At 45.0% G+C, this 24,308-nt stretch overlaps 2 protein-coding genes across 36 annotated transcripts in view; one reads left to right on the top strand and one right to left on the bottom strand.

The window, feature by feature from the left end:
• Positions 1–24,308, bottom strand: part of GATA5 (GATA binding protein 5) — a 2,064,317-nt gene that overhangs the window by 832,510 nt on the left and 1,207,499 nt on the right. For 32 of the 34 annotated variants that reach the window (XR_011025213.1, XR_011025214.1, XR_011025210.1 and 29 more), the window contains one exon: positions 23,515–23,618. The exons of the other annotated variants lie outside the window; for them this stretch is intronic. The gene's annotated coding sequence lies outside the window, so the exon portion shown is untranslated. The remainder of the gene's footprint in view (positions 1–23,514; positions 23,619–24,308) is intronic. 34 annotated transcript variants of the gene reach the window in all.
• Positions 1–24,308, top strand: part of SLCO4A1 (solute carrier organic anion transporter family member 4A1) — a 113,046-nt gene that overhangs the window by 53,803 nt on the left and 34,935 nt on the right. For both annotated transcript variants that reach the window (XM_068262887.1, XM_068262888.1), the window contains exons 3-5: positions 4,602–4,692; positions 11,513–11,634; positions 19,548–19,653. In XM_068262887.1, coding sequence (XP_068118988.1) covers positions 4,602–4,692; positions 11,513–11,634; positions 19,548–19,653 — 319 coding nt within the window. The remainder of the gene's footprint in view (positions 1–4,601; positions 4,693–11,512; positions 11,635–19,547; positions 19,654–24,308) is intronic.

The following is a 24,308-nucleotide window of genomic DNA, read 5'->3' as shown; positions in this document are numbered from 1 at the left end:
GTGTAGTCCTTCTACACCCCATACCCTAAAGTCCTTCTACACCCAGCAGTGGCTGGATAGTGTAATGGTTAAGGGCTCTGCCTCTGACACAGAAGACCTGGGTTTAAATCTCGGCTCTGCCTGTTCAGTAAGCCGGCACCTATTTCAGTAAGGAGTTTCTTGGGCAAGTCTCCTTAACACTGCTACTGCCTACTGAGTGCGCTCTAGTGGCTGCCTCGTAAGCGCTTTGAGTCCGACAGGAGATAGGCGCTATACAAATACTGCAATTATTATTATTACACCCCATACTCTAAAGTCCTTCTTCAGTCCATGGCTTAAACATGGATCAAATGAATATCACCACGGCTCAGTTGGATTGGTCCATTTTCAAGCTATTTGCATGATTCTGCATCAACTGTATATTATTTGCATCTCATTGATTATCCCTAGTCAGTGTTGTAAGGTTTAGATGGGTTTCCTGTCCAGTCCCGATGTTCTCACATGCTGGCTGCTGTGACCTGTGTGGCCTCAACTCACATTTGTGTCACAGCCATGTTGTGTTCATTGATGTATGCACATGCTGAGCCTTGCCTGGAAGTAAAGCTGCACTGTGCTGCCACTTTGCATTACACAGCTGATGGTCTGAGCGAAGTGAATGGTGCTCGGAGCTACAATCTGCAGTATGTGTCCTTGTCATGGGTGAGGACACCTGTACACATACAGAGGGTGTTACACAGTGATCAGGAGCCCGCACAAATACAGGGGGCGCTACACACCGACCGAGAGCAATCTGTGTCCTTGTTACTGGTAAGGAAACACATACACAGGGTGATACACAGTGACCGAGAGTTCGTACACATACAGGGGGCACTACACAGTGACCGAGAGCAGTTTGTGTCCTTGTCACTGGTAAGGAAGCCCATACACATACTCGGGGTGATACACAGTATGGTCTGTGCCTGCGCAGTATGCTCCTGGTGACATCAGCGGGAGCGAGGACACGGCAACGCAGGCGCAGTGGTTTTGAGACTTTGAAGTCTGAAATTCCAGAAGTTAACCGCAGGCAGGGCCTGAGCATCGGTGAGTGGCTGCGCAGGCACAGGATGTCTGCGGGGAACCATTAGAAGCCCCGGGTAAGTTCAACTCATTTTCCCCCAACCCCCCTACAGTATTCCTTTAAGGAGATCAGGTAGCTGCTGCTGATCATACATCTCCATACTATATAAATATACAGTAATAATGATGTTCACAACACATAATCATATAGGTACCTGTCAAGCAAGTCATTATGAATTGAAAAGTATTGAATCCAGAAGACACATGTTTATAAGGAGGTCAGCAATGGCTGCCAGTTTATCCAGTTTATGGGCCCCGTATGTGAGTTATTGTTTTTATATCTACTACCTTTTAAAGAAATTTTATCAAAATAAACGGGTTACGCTTAGATATTGCCGTATTTGTTTTCCTATATAAATTCCTGAAACTTTACCTCCATACGGATGTCCACTGGATCTTCACGACGTCTGATGTTCCCTGGACGTTATATGCGACCTGAGCCATTTTACAACCTTATAATGTGGATTGTTGGGAGCTGGTAAGCCTTTTCTTGTTTTGATGGTTGGCGGATACCTACCTCTGAGCATTTAATATATTGTGGTGAAGAATTTATCATTCCCTATATACAATGACTTTCTAAACCTGCGCTGACCTTTGATGTATGCCTGCCATATTTATTATTTCCTTTTAAAACAATACCAGTTGCCTGGCAGCCCTGCTGATCTATTGGCTGCAGCAGTGTCTAAATCACACCAGAAACAAGCATGCAGCTAATCTTGTCAGATCTCACAGTAATGTCAGAAACACTTGATCTGCTGAATGTTTGTTCAGGGTCTATGGCTAAACGTATTAGGCCCCGTTCACACTGCACGTCTGGATTTCGGCAACACTTGCAGGAGGCCGACACGCACGACTTCAGAAAGTGCATAGACTGCACTGTCTGATGTTCACACTGCATGCTTTCCGGATCAGTGCCGACCGGGAACGCATGCTGCATGCATTTTTTTTAACAAAACGCGCAGCTGACCTATTCACTTTCAGTGAACGGGATATTGATCTATATTCCTCTCACCTCAGTTGTCCTTTAAGGAGTATTTCCTGGTATTGACCCACACACACACTTAAAATTTGTAATTAGATCGGAAATGCAATTAAAATTACAACTGTGTGATTTGTCTGAAGACGCTAAACATAATAAGAATGCATGAAAACAAATCCACCCGGCCTTGCTGTTTTCTCTACAATTCAGTCTTAGCAATCATCGATTGAAAGCGGTTGAAAACCACCCACATGGTCTGACTGAAGTGTGAATGGCTGGCCTCACAAAAGGTTTGGGGAGAGAATACAGAGGATATTCAGCTCTGTAAACCTCAGAATTTCACATTCATTGTTTCTTTTTATCTCTTATTCAGGTACTATTTTTATTGTGTTGTTTTCAATCTCTGTAATACATATAAAGTTTTTCTTTACTTTATAGCCAGATTAAAGCCAAAACTGATGAAAGCAAATTGGGAAAGCAGTCGTGCTGATCAGTGTAAATTGCCTTTAAAACTGAGCTTTTTAATAAAACTAAAATAAAATAGGAGGACCCCAAACTTTTTATTCCAAGGTCTGGATCACCAGTCTTGAGATTGCTAGGGGCAGTGGCGTAGCAATAGGGGTTAGAGATGGGGACCGCACTGGGGCTCTTGGACCAGAAGGGTCCACTAGGGGTCCTCCTTCATCCATCTTATTAGCTTTTAATTGGTGTTATGCTGGTAATGATCACCTCCATATGTGCATTGAATATTGGTAATCCTTAAACTGTTTCCCTACTTTGATTACACCTCTCTGGCACTGTAGATGTCCTTAGTAGGTTTTGGGGCTCCACATCAATAGAGGGCCCCACGTAAAACTCGTACTGGGGCCCCAAGCTCCTTAGCTACACCACTGGCTGGAGAGCCATGTGTTGGGGAACCTTCTGTATGTTCCAGAGGCTTTGTGAATTCTCCTGCACCCAACCACACCTCTCTTGGACCCTCTGTATATCTGAGCTTCCCATTCATGTACAAGCGTGTCCACACTGCACAGGCGCAAGAATGCAGAACTCCTGTGCTACTGCATGGGCCGTACTTAAAGAGGAACTCCAGTGAAAATAATGTAATAAAAAAAGTGTTTCATTTTTACAATAATTATGTATAAATGATTTAGTCTGTATTGACATTTTTACTGTTGGCAGGTGATGTAGCTGCTGCATGCTTTTTTGGCAGTTGGAAACAGCTGTAAACAGCTATTTCCCACAATGCAACAAGGTTCACAGACAGGAAACTGCCAGGAGTACCACGGTCCTCAGAGTTTCTTGTGGGAGGGGTTTCACCACAATATCAGTCATATAGCGCCCCCTGATGGTCTGTTTGTGAAAAGCAATAGATTTCTCATGTAAAAGTGGGTATCAGCTACTGATTGGGATAAAGTTCAATTCTTGGTCAGAGTTTCTCTTTAAGCACAGCTTCCACCACCCTCGTTGACCCTGTCTGCGTGTGTCATCTGCTTCCTCACTAACAAGAATATGGCAGCAGAGAGATGGGTTGATAGTGAGGTTGCATTACTAGGGCTGATAGCCCCCTCTATGCTCACACTTGTGTTATGTTCCCTTGGGTTGCATTACATGGGCTGATAGACCCCTCTATGCTCACACTTGTGCTGTGTTCCCTGAGGTTGCATCACATGGGCTGATAGACCCATCTATGCTCACACTTTTGTGCTGTGTTCCCTGAGATTGCATTACATGGGCTGATAGACCCCACTATGCTCACACTTGTGTTATGTTCTCTGAGGTTGCATTACATGGACTGATAGAGCCCTCTATGCTCACACTTGTGTTATGGTCTCTGAGGGTGCATTACATGGGCTGATAGACACTCTATTCTCACACTTGTGCTGTGTTCCCTGAGGTTGCATTACATGGGCTGATAGACACTCTATGCTCACACTTGTGCTGTGTTCCTTGAGGTTGTGTAACATGGGCTGATAGACCCTCTATGCTCACACTTGTGCTGTGTTCCCTGAGGTTGCATTACATGGGCTGATAGACCCCTCTAAGCTCACACTTGTGTTGTGGTCCCTGAGGTTGATTTACATGTGCTGATAGACCCCTCTATGCTCACACTTGTGCTGTGTTCCCTGAGGTTGCATTACATGGGCTGATAAACCCCTCTATGCTCACACTTGTGCTGTGTTCCCTGAGGTTGCATTACATGGGCTGATAAACCCCTCTCTGCTCACACTTGTGCTGTGTTCTCTGAGGTTGCATTACATGGGCTGATAGACCCCTCTATGCTCACACTTGTGTTGTGGTCCCTGAGGTTGCATTACATGGGCTGATAAACCCCTCTCTGCTCACACTTGTGCTGTGTTCCCTGAGGTTGCATTACATGGGCTGATAAACCCCTCTCTGCTCACACTTGTGTTGTGTTCCCTGAGGTTGCATTACATGGGCTGATAGACCCCTCTATGCTCACACTTGTGTTGTGGTCTCTGAGGTTGCATTATATTATCTCTTTTCTCACGGTTTCCTCTCTGTTTAGGTATATTTTACACGGCGGCTATCGTTGGCCCAGCTGTAGGATACCTGCTTGGCGGCTTCTTCCTGAATATGTATACAGAGATTACCAGCTCGTAAGTAGGCCCTCCACACACCCTTATGGTCACCCTGTCTGGCTTATGCACTGCAGTGCAGAGAGTACTGATGACTAGAGATAATCAGATGCTAATAATTGCAGCTTGCATGCAAATTTAATGCAAATTGTGTGCATCTTAGAATGGGCCAATCAAATACTCTTCCTGAGATTTTGATTGGCCCTATACCTAGCTGCATTCAGTTTGAATACAAGCCTAAATTATTAGCATCTCTGCAGATAGGGTAATAATCGGAGGACAAGTACAGCAGTTACCCTGCCCTCTCTAATCATAATGACAGGCTGAAGGAGTCACCAACCCCTCAACAGGCAGAGAAAATAAAGTACTCCTGACCTGGTCTTAAAGGGATACTGTAGGGGGTTGGGGGAAAATGAGTTGAACTTACCCAGAGCTTCTAATAGCCCCCCGCAGACATCCTTTACCCACGGAGCCACTCACCGATGCGCCGGCCCCGCCTCCAGTTCACTTCTGGAATTTCAGACTTTAAAGTCTGAAAACCACTGCGCCTGCGCAGCTGCATCCTCGCTCCCGCTGATGTCACCAGGAGAGTATTGCACAAGCCCAGTATGGTCTTTGGTCTGCGCAGTATGCTCCTGGTGCCATCAGTGGGAGCGAGGACACGGCAATGCAGGCGCAGTGGTTTTCTGACTTTAAAGTCAGAAATTCCAGAAATGAACTGGAGGCGGGGCCGGAGCATCGGTGAGTGGCTGCACGGGCACAGGATGTCTGTGGGGGGCCATTAGTAACCCCGGGTAACTTCAACTCATTTCCCCCGACCCCCCTACAGTATCCCTTTAAATACTTTTAAAATCGTTTTATTACTGGTGCTGAGACTTTGTCACAGCACACAGCACCATCCTCCCACCTCCAGTGCCCCCTGGGGCCCTGTTCTGGTAACAACTATGAGCAGGGAGGAAGTGACAGTTCTTCCTTCTCTTTGTGCATCCTTAACTCCGCCCCTTCCACCCTTGGCTTTAGGTCTATATAGGTTTCACTGCACACAGCACGCAGGGTAACTGCACTGTGTGCGGACTTGTGATAATTGAGGTCGGAAAGAATATCTGACCTTACTTATCACAAGCCCGTACACATCGCAGCTCCCCTGGGCGCTGAGTGCAGTGAAACATAAAGCGGCAGGTGAATGGTGCGGAATTATGGACGCGCACAGGGGAGGAAGAACCGCCACTTCCTCCCTGCACATATTTGACGTTCTGCCTCAGGCGAAGACTACGACTGATCAGAATGGGGCCCACAGGGGGTACTGGGGGTGGGCAGATGGTGCTCTGACTTAATCACAGTACCAATAGGTAAAAACTATTCAAACTTTAAGGGGAGGGGGAAACCGGGTCAGGGGTACTTAAAGGACTATTCATGTTAAAAATTGTAAAATGTAAACATAAAAAATTACATTTCTCCCAGTGTAAAATGCACTATTTATTTTTTTCCTATGTCACTTACTGTAGGTAGTAAGTCGCTGACAGATTTTGGACTAGTCCATCATTTCATAAGGGATTTTCAGGGTTTCTTTATTTACAAAAGCACTCACTGAATGACAGTTGCTCAGTCCGACTGCTAGAAGAGTGTGCAGAGATTAGGGAGGCTGGCCAGCATCCTTGTATACCATTGATCCTTTCCAGGGAGTCTTTTTGAAAAGAATGAATGACAAACAGAATATCCCCCATGAGGAGTTGGCCTAGTTGAAAATCTCAAACACTGGTTCACACGACGTTCCATGGCTCACCTGTACCTCCCTCGCATGGTGGTCTAGGGGTCCCGGCCTGAGGGAGAGTCCGGGACCCCTAAACCACCATGCGATACCTAGAGAGAGGTACAGGTGAGCCCTGGAACGGTCACCACCAGGGGAATCACTCACACTGCCTCTAAACTGAATGCTGACTGCAAAACACATGAAAAGCAAATGTACACTCCCAGCAATTTCCTACTATTCCTTTATTTGGTCAGCAGGCGCTTGTCAGCCAATCAAGTGTACACCCTTTTCCTGCTGTACCAAATCTAGGAATTTCATAAATTAGGCAGTATTCAGGTGGGAGGCTTTGGTGGGACGTAATTGTAGATTATGTCACTAGCAGAGATGCCCCGTGCAGGCACTGCTCCCACAGGGTCCCCACTTGATTGGCTGACAGGTGCCTGCTGACCAAATGTAAGAAATTGCTAGAGCTGGGAGTGTGCATTTGCTTTTTGTGTGTTATGCTGTCAGCATTGAGTTTAGAGGCAGTGTGGGTGATTCCCCTTGTGGTGAGTGTTCCAGGCCTCACCTGTACTTCCCACTAGGTATCGCATGGTGGTTTTGGGGTCCCGACCTGTGGGAGAGTCCAGGACCCCCGACTATCGTGTGAACCAGTGTTTGTGGTTTTAAATGTATTTTTTGCAGCTTCTAGGATGCGGTTGACAGGTGAGTGGTTAGGGAGGGGAACCTATGGGAGCAGTGCCTGCGTCCCTGCTAGTGACAATCTACGATTACGTCCGACCGAAGCCTCCCACCTGAATGCTGCCTAATTTATGCCATTCCTGCTAGATTTGGTACGGCAGGCAAAGGGTGTAGAACTGTATACTTGATTGGCTGACAGGCCCTGCTGACCAAATAAAGGTAGGAAATTGCTAGAGCTGGGAGCGTGCATTTACTTTTCGTGTGTTATCTAGTTGAAAATCTGTCAGATTCGACATTCCCGATCTTTAGCAATTGTCGTGTGGACTCTGTACCCACTCTGGTCTGCTCGCTCGGACCTTGGCCATGGCGGTAGTTATCGTTCACCACAGCCATCTTCTGACCATCGCGGGTATGGGCTTTAAGTGACAGTGACATAGGAAAAAATAAATTTATAGTGCATTTTAAATTTTACTATTTTTCAGTGCAGCCTTTTATAGTGGTGCAAACAAGACAGATAAGGTTTCCAATAAGACAAAGCTTTTATTTCTTGCTTCCATGGATAGTATGCGCTGCATTCACCTAGGCTGCCCTATACACTCCTGGGGAATTTACATAACACATTTGCATGCAGTATGGAAATTCTCCCATTCATTGCCCTGATCACATCACTGAACGCCTTGTACTTTTGCCACAACGCATTAAAAAGATCTATTATTCATTTTCAAACACCTTCCTACCCCATTTTGAAAGATGTTTAAAATATTTTTTTTTTCCCCTGAACAGTAAGCGTGTCTCAAGGTGGTCATTCACGAGTCAATATTTTTCCACCTACAGTGGAGGAAATAATTATTTGACTCCTCACTGATTTTGTAAGTTTGTCCAATGACAAAGAAATGAAAAGTCTCAGAACAGTATCATTTCAATGGTAGGTTTATTTTAACAGTGGCAGATAGCACATCAAAAGGAAACTCGAAAAAATAACCTTAAATAAAATATAGCAACTGATTTGCATTTCATTGAGTGAAATAAGTTTTTGAACCCTCTAACAATAAAAGACTTAATACTTAGTTGAAAAACCCTTGTTTGCAAGCACAGAGGTCAAACTTTTCTTGTAATTGATGACCAAGTTTGCACACATTTTAGGAGGAATGTTGGTCCACTCCTCTTTGCAGATCATCTCTAAATCCCTAAGGTTTCGAGGCTGTCTCTGTGCAACTCTGAGCTTGAGCTCCCTCCATAGATTTTCTATTGGATTAAGGTCCGGAGTCTGACTAGGCCACTCCATGACCTTAAAGAGAATCTGTATTGTTAAAATCGCACAAAAGTAAACATACCAGTGCGTTAGGGGACATTTCCTATTACCCTCTGTCACAATTTCGCCGCGCCTCGCCGCATTAAAAGTGGTTAAAAACAGTTTTAAAAAGTTTGTTTATAAACAAACAAAATGGCCACCAAAACAGGAAGTAGATTGATGTACAGTATGTCCACACATAGAAAATCCAATCATACACAAGCAGGCTGTATACACCCTTCCTTTTGAATCTCAAGAGATCATTTGTGTGTTTCTTTCCCCCTGCAGCTATCTTCCACTGAAGTGTCAGGCTGTTTCTTCCTGCAGAGTGCAGACAGCTCTGCCTATATGTAATTCCTCAGTATGTGAAAGCCCAGCCAGCTCAGAGGAGGATTTATCCAGCTTGTAAAAGATAAGAGAGAAGAGAGAAGCTGCCCTAATCTAAATAATACACAGGCAGTGTGCAGAGAGGGGGCTGGAGGGGGGAGATGCATCACAGTACCACAACACTGAAGAACTTGGCAGCCTTCCAGACACAGGCTGACAAGTCTGACAAGAGAGAGATAAGTTGATTTATTACAGAGATGGTGATAGTAGAACGTGCTGCAGTAAGCCACAGCACATTAGAATAGCTTTTGGAACTTGTAGGATGATAAAAAACAGGATGCAATTTTTGTTACGGAGTCTCTTTAATGTGCTTCTTCTTGAGCCACTCCTTTGTTGCCTTTGCTGTATGTTTTGGGTCATTGTCGTGCTGGAACACCCATCCACGACCCATTTTCAGTTTCCTGGCAGAGGGAAGGAGGTTGTCGTTCATGATTTCACGATACATGGCTCCGTCCATTTTCCCGTTAATGCGATTAAGTTGTCCTGTGCCCTTAGCAGAATCCCCCCCCCAAGCAAAATGTTTCCACCCCCATGCTTGACGGTGGGGACGGTGTTTTGGGGGTCATAGGCAGCATTTTTCTTCCTCCAAACACAGCGAGTTGAGTTAATGCCAAAGAGCTCTATTTTGGTCTCATCAGACCACAGCACCTTCTCCCAGTCACTCACAGAATCATTCAGGTGTTCATTGGCAAACTTCAGACGGGCCTGCACATGTGCCTTCTTGAGCAGGGGGACCTTGCGAGCCCTGCAGGATTTTAATCCATTGCGGTGTAATGTGTTTCCAATGGTTTTCTTGGTGACTGTGGTCCCTGCTAATTTGAGGTCATTCACTAACTCCTCCCGTGTAGTTCTAGGATGCTTTTTCACCTTTCTCAGAACCATTGACACCCCACGAGGTGAGATCTTGCGTGGAGCCTCAGAGCGAGGTCAATTGATGGTCATTTTGTGCTCCTTCCATTTTCGAACAATCGCACCAACAGTTGTCACCTTCTCTCCCAGCTTCTTGCTAATGGTTTTGTAGCCCATTCCAGCCTTGTGCAGGTCTACAATTTTGTCTCTGACATCCTTGGACAGCTCTTTGGTCTTTCCCATGTTGGAGAGTTTTGAGTCTGCTTGATTGATTGATTCTGTGGACAGGTGTCTTTTATACAGGTGACTAGTTAAGACAGGTGTCCTTAATGAGGGTGACTAATTGAGTAGAAGTGTCTAACCACTCTGTGGGAGCCAGAACTCTTAATGGTTGGTAGGGGTTCAAAAACTTATTTCACTCAATGAAATGCAAATCAGTTGCTATCTTTTATTTAAGGTTATTTTTTCGATTTTCCTTTTGATGTGCTATCTGCCACTGTTAAAATAAACCTACCATTGAAATGATACTGTTCTGAGACTTTTCATTTCTTTGTCATTGGACAAACTTACAAAATCAGCGAGGGGTCAAATAATTATTTCCTCCACTGTATATCCAGCTGATTCGATCATTTGATCATATCTGCTAGAAATCTGTGTTGCAAAAAGTGAGACATTTTTGACTGAAATTGAGCAGGAGGGCAGATTTCGCTCGATTGGCGGCGGGTTGGGAGTGCATCGCTGGCAGCGTTCAATATTGTACTGACTAACGCAGCAGTGAAGCTACTCTCACCTGTCCGCAGGCACTTTCTCCTGTGTCTTCTCTCCACTGCCAGGGCTTCTCCCTGTCTCTTCACTCCTGCGGAGCTGTGTGTCACGTGATAAACACTAGAGGCCAAATACTAGAGGCCTTTAGTGGTCACATAAGGTGCGTGCCACACTACCACTAGTGTTTGGCCTTGATACACACAACTCCTTGTCAGTGAAGAGACAGAGAGAAGTGCCCGGAAGTGAATTGAAGACACGCAACAGCGTACAGGTGCGATGAGAGTTCCAATTCCCCTACACCAGGCATGTCTAAGGTCCGGCCCAGCGCCCAAATGTGCCCCGCCGAGCCTTTTCTGGTGGCCCTCAAAGGTTTCTACTGTTGTTAATTCCATGCAGGCCGTAGCTGTGGTGCCTCATGCAGGGGCCACCTTGTGTTGTCCCTTTGCCTCCCCCTTTGCTTGCCTGTAGGTTATTAGCCACCACTGTAGCAATAGCAACCATTGATTAGCAGCTGCCACTGTGCTAACTGCACACAGTGTCCTCAATTCACTAAGCTTTATCACTCACTTTATCAAACGTTTGATAATTTACCTCATGGGTAAAATCTAATTTTGAATTCACTAATGTGTTATAGATATATTGAACGCTTTATCGGTAAAACATTTGATAAATATATAACACCTTAGTGAATTCAAAATTAGATTTTACTCATGAGGTAAATTATCAAACGTTTGATAAAGCTTAGTGAATTGAGGCCAGTATATACAGGTCATTTCCATGGAAATGTTTTATTTGACAAAATATCACAGGCATAGTGTACCTAACAGCAATCAGCAAACATTGTGTTAAATGCTGGTACTTCGGCCCTCTAGCACTCACAAGAATAGGGATAGGGCCCTCGGCCTAAAAAGTTGTGACACCCCTGCCCTACATGGGGTGGGAGGGGGTGGGGGTTACAGTGTGTGGAGGGATTCAATCAGATTGAGACGGATAGCTGATGGCCACATCAACCCGAGTAACAACAAATGTACAGTTATATTTATGGGGCTTGCCAGTCTCAGTTTTCTCAGTGTGTTGCCCCTGTGGCCCACCAAAGTGACTGTGTATGTTTTTTGCAGCACCCATCTGACACCAGAGAACCCACTGTGGGTCGGGGCATGGTGGATTGGCTTCCTGGGTGCTGGAGCAGCGGCGTTCCTCATTTCCTTCCCAATACTGGGCTATCCTCAGCAGCTGCCAGGTACAGTCTGTTATCAGTGCGTTATTATTGGTTATTATCTGCCACCTCCCTCTGCAAACACATCTCTATTTACACTTATCAACTCCCCTCCGGGAATCAATATCAGTAAGAGAACGTTATAACTACTCTACAGTCATCTGCTCACAACCCAGCACCACTGAATAGTTTCATATTACCTCTGGAGAGAATGGGAAAAAAAACTTAGTATGAAGGGGGATTTGCATTGCCTTAAGTGTCTTCCTGTACAGACAGGAAGTAGGTACATCTGACGGCAGTGACTACAGCTTCAGGGAGAAGTAGAAATTCATGCGAAAAATTTATTGGAAATGGATGTGCAGTGTGTCGGGAGGCAATAGATCCCTCTGTGATCAGATTGGATCTATTGAGTGGTAGAATCTGATGGTAACCTGCCAGTGTATGGGCATCTTAGGCTACTTTACCAGCAACTACTATTCGCAAGAAGAGTTCACACATCAAATGCGCTGCAGCTTGTTGCTCTGTTACAACCCAGAGCGTACAGTGCATTGCTAGAACCGCACTATGCACGGCTATGGCAAACGCAATAGATGTTCATTTCTCCACATTGACACACACTGTATTACTCAATGAACAGGCACATTGAAGAACTTGCATTCAAATAATCCTCAGTTGATTCAGAATTATGCAAATATTATATGGAAATTTCTTTTTAAAAGCCAAAAAAGTAGGTTTAATGATGTATTGTCTGAGTGATATTGACTTTTTTTTTTTTTTTATATATCTACCCTGCACTCAGATGCCCTTATTCCATCCACTTTTTCTCCTCAGTTTTCTCCTAGATGATAGTTTGAAACCTTATCAATAAAATGCCTTTCAAGCCACCATCAAGAATGAAAATACTCAGACAGTGCTTTTCCATCTACTTTTTGTTGTCGCTTTTTCAATTGCAGAGTGCTGAAAAGTTATTTCAAAAAGAAGATGAAAAATGATCTCCTAGGAGAAAACTTAGGAGAAACATTGAATTGAATAAGGGCCAGAAGCTGTTCTCTTCCATGCAAGAGTTGTATGGCTGTAATTCCTTACATGGCTGTTGCAGACCAAAAAGCGCTAGTGTAATCGCAAACACTCAGCGCTTTTTGAAGTGATTTTTCAGGGCGATTCTAATCGAGAATAGCATTTTCGGGAGCATTTTGGTGTAGCGTTTTTTTTAATTTTTTTTACAGTAGAGCTGGAACTGAACAACTACTGCAACAAAAATGCTTTGAAAAAATCGCTTTGTTCTAGCACTTTCCAGAGTGATTTTCCACTTTCCTATACTTAACATTGAGGCTGAATCGCCTCAGAAATCAGCATAAATTCTGCAGGACCCGCGTTTGCATTTGGGGGAAAAAAAATCACATCGCTCTGGTGTGATCCATCCCATTCTAATACATTAGCCAAGCGCTTTTTAAAGCACTAGCATTTTTAAAAGTGCTCGATGTGCACCAGCCCATAGTGAGGGTTACTTTATAGTCCACCTAGGTCCTGACTAAAGAGACACTGTCACTTGCATATTTCAATGTTAAAAAAAAGAAAAGAAAAGGAACACAGCCTAGTTATTTGTATGCTTGCCACCTTACAGGACACATGTCTATCTCATCATGAGGTTGATTCACAAAAGACTGATAACATTTCTCACTGTGCAGCAATGTTACCGGCCTGTGCTGAAAATAGTAAAGGTAGGTACATATGTCAGATAAAAGTCTTTGGAAAATGAAAGATCACAGACCAATTTTACCCCCTTTCATGTAGTATGAGAGCCATACCTATACATGCAACAGATCAGTATCTGCAAAATATCAATCCCTGCAAAAGATCCATTCCTGCAAAATGCAATGATAGTCTATGACATCTGCAGATCCCATACACACCTTGTTTAATGGACATTCATCTGCAGATCAGACAATTATCTGACGATCCAACCTGGTGGATCTGATCTACAGATAATTGTCCGTTAAACAAGGTGTGCATGATGATCTGCAGATATCATAGACTATGAATGCGTTTTGCAGGAATGGATCTTTTGCAGGAACAGATCTTTTGCAGATACTGATCTGTTGCATGTGTGCAGCATCTGTGTGAGCAGCATCTTGCAAAGATTTCTATCTGATGGGGAGTGCAGCTCCATAGAATAGAATGTGTAGGTATGGCTCTCATACTACATGGAAGGGGGTAAAATTGGTCTGTGATCTTTCATTTTCCAAAGACTTATCTGACGTGTGTGTCAGGAACCGGCCCGCGGCACGCCTGCGTATACGGTTCCCGACTGCGGGTTTGACCTGATCAAGTGGGGAACAGCCTTATTTAAGCTAAAAACAAGGCTGGGGCCCCTCAAACACTTCCCACTGCCACCACTAGCCGTTGCTAGACACATCCACTCTGCTGTTGAGTGCTCAGCGCGCAATCCGCGTTTTTGTACTCTGGTCAGCTTTGCGCTTTAGGCCGAATACGAGAACGCCACACACACAGTTGCAATCTTACACTTTAATGAAGCAAAACCACTAACAGTCGTTCCGAACGATACTGTTAGACTTCCCACTCGGCTGTCGAGCGCAGAAGTGCCTCATACACACAATGCAATTACAATTTCATACGGTAGTGTTGCTCAAGCGTACAATTAGGCATGAACTTATACACGGTTACACTTCAGTTTCTTCTAGGCTATGAGTGTTAGTTTAGCACAGCAGAAGTCAAGCTTATTAAATAACGATTTAATATTCCATAAAAAACGTGGAACAATGCAGAACTTAATATATACAAAAGATGTACAAAAACAAAGTAAAAAAAGTTACAAAGATAAAAGTTACAAAAATAAGAGGTTACAAAGATACACACCAAGCAATTTGCTTACCAAAACACAGGAATCCAGATAGAAGAACCTTGGACTTTTGTGGACGGACACAATTCTGGTGAGACCAGGAGTCCACTAGCTTGGGCCAGGAGACCAGCTGCCGCTACCATCAGGAGGGGACTGATTTGAGGTAGCTGTCCCCTGGTTTTTATAATGAAATATTCGCCTCGAGGCTGTAAGCCTGTGTGGACGGGGGGGGGGGGACCTAGATTTAATTACATCCTCAGTCATAATTGGATTTCCAGAGATCTAACATCCACCTGTGTAAAATGTACTATAGTCCACATACATGAAAAGACTTCCCTAGTCCACGTTACAGGTGACAACCCCATTGTTGACCGTATTTCCTAGCTGATCAAAGATTTCCTGTCTCAGCCCTTAAAGTCTGCAGAGTTTTCCAATAATTCAATTTCCACAGGTAGAAAATGGTATCAAAAGGACTTCACCCCTTCAATCATTTCCAGTAGGCTGTCAAATACATTTCAAACATTCCTGTGTTAAGGCCCATACACACGTCGGATTTTTGCGAACGACCCGTCGTTTGAACGTTCCGTCGTTCGCGCGTCAAATCCGGCGTGTGTACAGACTATCGTTCAGGTGATAAGACTAACCAGTCTTATCACCTGAACGATAGTCTGTACACACGCCGGATTTGACGTGCGAACGACGGAACGTTCAAACGACGGGTCGTTCACAAAAATCCGACGTGTGTATGGGCCTTAAGTCTTGCTTTGTGTATTGAGACAATGGGCCGTCTCCTGAATTCAGAAAGCCAGGCAGATAATCCCATTAGCAGGGAACCACTCTCAGAGTAACTGCATACAGAAACTCAAAGTACTTTATGGTCAAGACAATCACCCATTTCCTGCCCCAAGCAACTCAAGGCAACAGCTCCCTTCTAGCAGACCTACATGGAACACAGGCAGAAAAATGAAAGAATAAGTTCCTTTATTCCTAACATCATCAGCACCCCAATATATTCCTGACAGTGTGTACCCACCTTAATGCTTGTTTTGCTGATAGCACCACCAGAGTTATCCTAGCAACAAACGTAAACAGTGTACCACACATTAGGAAGTAGTGTAATGTGCGCTGCGCTACTTCCATACAGCACTTACACTGCAATCAAACCCCTTGTCATCTCAGGTACACTTTAAAAATGATCCAATATAATCCTACCTGGGCTTCGTTTGATGGGTCCATTTTCAAGCCTGCTTAAGTTTGAATAAGTTTTACATTAAATTGACCAAACCCTTCACAGCAGTAAGTCAGCCAAACTGAGTAAACGTTTTAAAGTGTACTTGAGATGGGGGATTATAAAGAAAATATACCTAACTGGGGCTTCCTCCAGTCCCCTCTGGCCTGATCGCTCCCACGCCGCCCTCTTCTGTCTCTCCGTTGCCCACACCTGGCCCCAGAAAATCCTCCGGCACGGGGCCAACTGCGCATGCACACTCCCGCCCTTTCAAGTCGCCGGGACAGGGGAGCACGCCTGGCCAGACTGTATCTGCGCCGACTGGAGGATTTTCCAGGGCCAGTTGTGGGCAAACGGAGAGGCAGAAGAGGAAGGCAAGGGAGCGATCAGGCCAGAGGGGGCTGGAGGAAGCCCCAGATATGTATATTTTCTTTATAATCGCTCATCTCAGGTACACTTTAAGGAGGGGAGTTGTAGGCAGTAAGGAGGGAGGTGTCACGGTCTGGCTGGCTGTCTTTTGCATAAAAGGCCTTTGAACTTGCATGCGCGTTTGCATGATGCGAGTTGTGTCCAGTAAAAGCGTGGGGAGAACCTCTGACCAGTGCTGTAGTATCAGAGCATATTAGAGTGTTCCCCTGTGACTTAACTAGTTTCTGCCTGAACCTGTTTGAGGTTTACCCCGGCTTGTCTGATTACCCGCTGAACTGCTGACCTTGGAATTGTAGGACTACCCACTTAGTTACAGACCTGTGCCTTAGGGGCCTGAGCCCCCTAACGCAGTTGTGTCCGATTTTCAGCAACATATCAATGTTACAGAGGCTGAAAAGCAGATAGAAGCGGACACAACTGCATAAGTGGGCCCAGGCCCTTACTAAGGGCTTGTTTCCATATGCGTGTTTTCAGCTGCGCTTATGGAAATGCAATCGCAGGGACAGAAGAGAGTGCATAGACTGCACTGTCTGCTGTTTCCATACGTGCGCTGCGATACACCATTGAACTGCAGCGCATGGTTGCAGGCATTTCGGGGCGATTGCACCTATGATATTCATTATAATGAATGGGATCGCAAGTGCCGGCTCTGGGGAAGTCACATGCAACGCAGAGCACACAGATCCTGCTTTGCTTAAATGGAAATGAGCCCTAAGAACACGATTATTTGGTAATCTTTTGCATGTGCAAGAGCGTGCCTGGATACTTATCTCTGACTGCCCGAATGACTGTTGCACCGTTACTTTGGTCCAACGCCTTAGCTGCTGCCTCACCCTCCAGCTGCTATGGGAGCGCTTAGGAGACTGTTTGGTCACACAGTGCCGTCACGCCAACTGCTCTACTAGCGCTCCTTCCCCTAGTCCCCCTGATTGTCCCAGTTTCCAAGCCAGGGCTTTTGGGTGGCCAGTCGCAAGAGAGGCTGTTCTCTACAATGTGGCCTCATCTGCTCCAGGTATGTGGCTTTATTATTGATAGAGGGCTGCTCCTAAAAAGTGAGCTCTCAGTACACAAAGCCACCTGCACAACCCCCCCCCCCCCCCCCTTCCTACCCTCCCAATATAGCAGCACAGACAGGATATAAGGGAAGGTAGAAAATAAGAGTGGGGATCCTTATGCTTCCCCTATTTACTTGCTGCTATTTTCGTTGCACTTAGAAAAATTACCCTGCATCCTGTTGTTTCAAGAAGTGGAAGTGAAAGTGGAAATTCATCCAGATAAAGACCACAATAAAAATACAAAAGAGGTTCTGTCTTCTGACCGCACAATCCTAAACCACAATAGAGAGGTTTCCTGGCATCGGGCTTTAAAGGGAACCTGAAGTGAGAAGTATATGGAGCCAGTCGTATCTCTTTTAAGCAATACCAGTTGCCTGGCTTTCCTGCTGATCTCTTTGGCTGCAGTGGTGTCTGAATCACACCAGAAACAAGCAGCTAATACAGTCACACTTCAGTCAGAAACATCTGATCTGCTGCATGCTTGTTCAGGGTCTATGGCTATAAGTATTAGAGGCAGAGGATCAGCAGGACAGCCAGCTAATCTTCTGCCTCTAATGCTAGGTACACACCATACAATTTTCTGGCAGATTTACCTGCCAGATCAACTATTTCCATTATGACTGATCTGAATTTCGTTCGATTTATTGAAAGCTTTTTAAAAAAAAATGTTTTACCTTTTTTTATTGATTTCCGTTCAGTTCTATGAAAATCGATTAAGAAAATCGAAAAACCATTAGAAAAATGATCTGAAAATTGAAAAAACGATTCGAAAAATGATTGGAAAATTGAAAAATCAATTGACATTCAGATTGCACATTTTGGAAATAATTGATCTGGTATTTAAAATCTGGCAGAAAATTGTATGGTGTGTACCTAGCATTATATAGAGAGAGTAGTGCTGTCTGTTCCTGCTTCTGAGCAACACCTCACTTTTGCCCTGAATGATTATGAGATAAAAAGTCAGTAACGTCACTCCCCCATAGCCAGTGACAAGCCCTGAAAGGAAAGGAATTTGCTGCAGATGTCGCAGGGAGTTCTCCATTTTAGATCAAAAGCTGTTCATGGGCAAATACATTTCCATACAATTTTTTAAAAGATCAGCTTGAAACATGATTGCCATTAACTGTGGAAGAGTAAAGTTACCCATTAATAATGCAAATTCCTGAACGAATGGCTGAACGTATGAACAATGCAATCAATTGTAAAACGATTGTTGGGGCCCAATCCAATCGGACTAAAAAAATTGCTCGGAAATTCAGATCAACAGGAATGTCATTCATTAATCAGCACCAGTGATGGCACCTGATCAATTGTTCTGGAGATTGTACCATTTATAATGAGAAGGTTGGCTGTCCCCAGAAGAGTGAATCACAGCTGATAGAAATCTCCAGTCCTTCCATCTCATTTTACAACACTTAGTTGGCGGAAACAGTCAGCTTGCAGCAAAGAAAAACCATGTCCGGCTTCCATTTATTGAGAAGAGATGGATGCTGGGATGCTAATCATTTCCATCTTGTATGCAGCTTGAAATTGGGCCAATCAAGATCAACAGGAAGTATATTCGATTGGCCCGATTTCAAGCCTCATAGAATTTGCAAGCAAGATGGAGTTATAAGGATCTCATTGACCCTCTGTTGTATTAAGCTGCTGACTGAATGATACTTAAGGTAGCCATACACTGGTCGATTTGCCATCAGATTCGACCAACAGATAGATCCCTCTCTGATTGAATCTGATCAGAGAGGGATCGTATGGCTACCTTTACTGCAAACAGATTGTGAATCGATTTCAGCCTGAAACCATTCACAATCTGTTGTGGTGGTGGTGCTTCCGCCGCTCCCCCCGCCGCATACATTACCTGCTCCGCCGGCGGAACTGCCCTCGGTCACCGCTGCTCCGTCTCCGCTCTGGTCTCCGGGTCCGGCATGCTTTACTTCTTCCTGCCCGGCAGGAAGTTTAAACAGTAGAGTGCCCTCTACTGTTTAAACTTCCTGCCGGGCTAGAAGAAGTGAAGCATGCCAGACCCGGAGACCAGACCAGCGCGGAGACAGAGCAGCAGTGACCAGGGGGCATTCGTGCCGGCGGAGCAGGTAATGTATGCGGGCTGTATTGCGTCGGTCGTCGGGTACTCGAACGCCGCTAGCGACTCGCTCCCTACCCGCGGGCGATCGACTGTAATTTTCCGCACGGAGCGATCGACAGGATCGGACGAAATGGATCGAAATTCGGCGTGTTGCGGGAACGATGTGACAGCAGATTCGATCACTGGGATCTGGCGGGAATCGGCCTAGTGTATGGCCAGCTTTAGTCGTGGATCTTCCACCCTTAGAACAGTAAGTGACATCTCCCTTTGTTCTGCCTGCAGGCTCCCAGCGCTACATGGTTATGAGGGTATCTGAAGCTCATCAGGGGAAGGATGGCGGCCACAAGCCCGATCCAGACTTTGGGAAGACAATAAAAGATCTACCAAAGTAAGAAGGGCATCTATCCATGTGTGATCTCATGAGGTCCATCTACTCCAACCTGGTATTATTGTAAAGCCTTTTCCATTGTCTATACTATGACTTAGTGGCATGTAAAGTAAATATGAAGCAACTTGGAAAGGAAAATTACGGTAGATACGCACTTATGCGAAGAAACGGCTCTAGCTCTCATAGAGCCTTCCTGGTCCTCTGTCTTTGCGCTCGTTCCACCACTGCCCTCCCTTCCCAGTGAAGGTCCTTGCCTTTCCGGAGTGCTTAGAATGCTTTGGAGGCACTTGTGTCCAGAGTGCTTCCAAAGATGGGCATCTTCAAACAGCGCATGCAAGTGTGCGCACTCAAGCATGCACAGTCCTAAGCCGCCTGTCTTTAGAAGCCACTTGGGGCCACAATCTGAAGCCTTCCAAGGACTCCCAAAGCCGTATTTGACCATTTGGTTGAATATCTTCATCATGGGGGGACAGCGTTGGACCAAAGGCACGGAGAGAGGACCAGGAAGGCTCTATGGAATTTAGAACCTTCCCTCTACATAGGTAAGTATTGAGATGACCGCAGAGCTCCGTGAGCCAGTCAGGAGCCGATTTCACCATCACGGTGAGCCGACCTGTCCTGAAGTGAAAAAAGTAAAATAGGATTCTTCTTGCAGCCCTGCAGGCCGTGTAGGAGCACATCTGGACTGGGCATGAGCAATTATAGTCCGCATATGCCCAGTAAGAGAAAGCTCTCATGCAGGAGCAGCCTCCTTCTACTGCACATATGCGGATCTTACCCGTGCATGTCCAGTGTGGCTCTGCTCATCCACGGCTGAGACTGCAGCAGAAGAGTCCTAAGTTAGTGAACTGTGTGACTCATTCACCAGCTTCCTCATTTTATAAAGGAAATTAGAATCTGGATCTGAGTAACCAGAGAGTACAACCACAGAGAACATAAAATTACATATATACAGTATATAAAAAAGGAGGAATCATCAGATTGTTTTATGTAGTAACCACAGGGTAGAGCTTGAATATTATAATATTGAATATTATAATAGACTTAGCTAAACTAATAAGAGTTTGATATCTCAGATAACCACTGTAAACGGGGATACATTCTATCTATTGGACAAATTGTAGTACAGTAATACCATATATTATAGAGGAACTTCACTAAGTGTATCTAAATGATAACATTTGCTTATATTTTACAATATCTATTTCTACATTAGTCAGTGTTTGCGCTTTTTCAAATCTTCCCTGTCCCTGATTCACAGTCTTAAAGAGACTCAGATAAAAACATAAGAAGTCCTCCCACGGTCTGCCATTCAGCTGCGATCGGCCCTGGTAACTTGCTCAGTTGCGTCAGTCTGAGCGCATGTGCAGTAGACCCAGACTGACGCGACTGAAGCGATTACCGGAGCTGATCGCAGCTGAATGGCAATGTTTTATTAGTTATTAGTGTGCTTGGCACTATACATACCCATGTCTATCTCATCATGTCACATGTCACTTCAGGTATCCTTCAAAGAAAATCTGTAACAAAAAAAGTTCCCCTGGGGGGTACTCACCTCGGGTGAGGTAAGCTTCTGGATCCTATCAAGGCTTCTCCTGTCCTCCTGTGTCCCATGGCGGAGGCGATAAAGCTCCCCAACAGCGTGGATGTAAACATTTACCTTCCCGGCTCCAGCGCAGACGCAGAATCGGCTCTCCGCTCGGAGATAGGCGGAAACAGACGAACTCTGTTGGTTCGCTCTACTGCGCAGGCGCAAGTCTCCTGCGTCTGCATAGTAGAGCAGACCCGACAGAGATCGGCCATTTCCGCGCCCTCGCTGGAGCCAGAAAAGGTGAATATTGCACAGCCTGACAAATTGTCGGCTGTGCGTTCTGTGGGCTGCAGCGAGACCGCCGTTGGACACAGGAGGACGGGGGATGCCTCGATAGGGTCCAGAGGCTTCCCACTGAGGTGAGTACCCTAAGGGGAACTTTTTTTGTTACAGAGTCTCTTTAACTTAGTGGGGTGAACGAAACGATTGTATAAAAATGTGAGGCAACTAAAGCCTATTTTGATCTGATTCCTTTAATTGGACACTTGACTCAAATACTATTTCATGGGTAGGTGTGGGCAAGTCCTTTGTTATGTCATTATCAATTAAAGGGAACCTGAACTGGATAAAATTATTTAAAATAAACACACGGTGTACCTGTAAATGAATATTACATACTTTCCTCACTGTCAGTTCCTCTCAGAAGCTCACCATTTTCTTCTTACTACGATCCCTTCCAGTTCTGACAATCAGAACTGAAATATATCAGTTGATGTTAGTTATAGCTGAAAGGACAACTGATGTGCAGGTTAATGTCCATGTTTCCCTATGGCTCAAGTGGGTGATATTACAGTTTAACCGTGTGCTGACCAGGAAGCTGTTATGGGGTCTTTACTATTTTTAAAATGAAGGCTGGAGAGTTCCACTGATCACAGTGGGCAAGCAGGACGCAGGAGAGGAGAAAGAGATTGAGTAGACTTCCCAGGAGGTAAGTATTACGTATGTTTATTTTGACTTAATTTTCAGTTCAGGTTTGCTTTAAGCAGATAAAAGGCCTGGAGTTCATTTGAGGTGTGGTGCTTGAATGTGAAAGATTTTATTCTGAACAGACAGGCGGTCAAAGGAGCTCTCCATGCAGGTGAAAGAAGCCATCCTTAGAGCGGATCCAAGATGAAAAACTAACTATAACAAAGAACTTGTCTATATATCTTATCTAAAGTTTAGATAGTTTACACAGCATATCTAGCTGCAAACAGCTTCAAAAGTTTATGGTTATTTATTCCTGTGATACAATGAGGGCAGCCATGTTCTGTTTGTCACAGGCTGAGGGCTGGAGATGCTATCAGCTTGCCTGTGTGTAAATTCAGTCCCCTCTCCTCCTCCCCTCCGCCACTGAAATCAATGGCTAGTAACCTCCTCCTGCCCAGACTGAGCTCCCATAAGCCTAGCTACAGTGCCAAGGCACAAAAGGATCTGTGGGCGAGGCTTGTTTAGTTTATAGGGAATTCGAGTATTAAAACAAAACAAAAAAAGTATTTGGCTTGAGGAATGCCCTATAAACTATATGAAAGGAACACAATTACGCAATGAGTAAAAGTTTATCTCGGATCAACTTTAAGCAGTTTGGTACTTCCTGAGAAAGAAAGCAAGCAACACAAAAAGACCTGGAAGTCCACAGAAGACAACAGTGGTGGATGATCACAGAATCCTTTCCATGGTGAAGAGAAACCCCTTTACAGCCACCCAAGTGAACAGCACTCTGCAGAGAGGGTAGGCGTATCGATATCCAAGTCAACCATAAAGAGACGACTGCGTGAAGGTAAATGCAGAGGGAGCACTGCAAGGTGCAAGCCACTCATAAGCCTTACAAAGAATATCTAAAAAGAGCCAGCACAAGTTCTGAAAAAAAAACAGTCTTTGGACAGATAAAACCAAGATCAACCTCTACCAGAATGATGACAAGAAAAAAGTATGGAGAAGGCGTGGAACAGCTCATTATCCAAAGCATACCATATCATCTGTAAATCCTGGTGGAGGCAGCGTGATGGCTTGGGCATGCATGGCTGCCAGTGGCACTGGGACACTAGTGTTTAAATAATGATTCGACAAAGGACAGAAGCAGCCAAATGAATTCTGAGATGTTCAGAGACATACCGTCTGCTCAAATCCAACTAAGTGCAGTCAAAATGATTGGGAGATGTTTCATAATACAGATGGACAATGACCCAAGACACACAGAAAAGAAGAGGAGAATTCTTGAATGGCCAAGTCAATCACCTGATCTTAAAGGGACCCTGAGCAGTGGCTAAAAAAATGAAATTGGGACTTACTTGGGGCTTCCTCCAGCACCCCCGCAGCCAGCGAGGGTCGCAGCATCCTTTTCTTCCCTTTCCTGGTCACGCTGGCGGCTCCGGTAATTCAGCAACTTTGTCAACTGAAATGAAAAGACCAGGAAAGTTAAGAAGAGGATGCCAAGAAGCCCCAAGTGAGTTCCAATTTCATTTTTCTTGCCACTGCTCAGGGTCCCTTTAACACAGGGGTGTCAAACTCAAATACACGGAGGGCCGAAATGAAAAACTCTGACCAGGTCGAGGGCCAACAGTCATATTTAACCCCCCCCCCCCCCCCCCATTTAGAATGATCATACAGCACCTGACAATTTGCACCACATGCTATAACTGCAGTGGAAAAAAAACCCAAAAAGCCTTAGTATAGGTAAGTAGGTAGCCAGGTATAGGTGCCCCCAGTATAGGTAGCAAGGCATAGGTGCACCCAGTATAGGTCACCTAGGTAGGCACCTCCAGTATAGGTAGACAGGCATAGGTGCCGTGCACCCAGTATAGTGTAGTCAGGCATAGGTGTGTCCAGTATAGGTTAGCTAGGTAGGTCCCCCCAGTATAGGTTAGTCAGGCATAGGTGGACCTAGTATATGTTAGCTAGGTAAATGCCCCCAGTATATGTTAGCTAGGTAAATGCCCCCAGTATAGGTAAGTCAGGCATAGGTGGATCCAATATATGTTAGCTAGGTAAATGCCCCAAGTATAGGTTAGCTAGGTAAATGCTCCCAGTATAGGTTAGCTAGGTAGGTGCCCAGTATAGGTTAGCTAGGTAAATGTCCCCAGTA

Source organism: Hyperolius riggenbachi, chromosome 12 (genome assembly GCF_040937935.1).
Source record: "Hyperolius riggenbachi isolate aHypRig1 chromosome 12, aHypRig1.pri, whole genome shotgun sequence".
In the NCBI taxonomy this organism is placed as follows: domain Eukaryota; kingdom Metazoa; phylum Chordata; class Amphibia; order Anura; family Hyperoliidae; genus Hyperolius; species Hyperolius riggenbachi.
The sequence above is the reverse complement of the archived record's forward strand: the minus strand, read 5'-3'. Positions and strand labels throughout refer to the sequence as shown.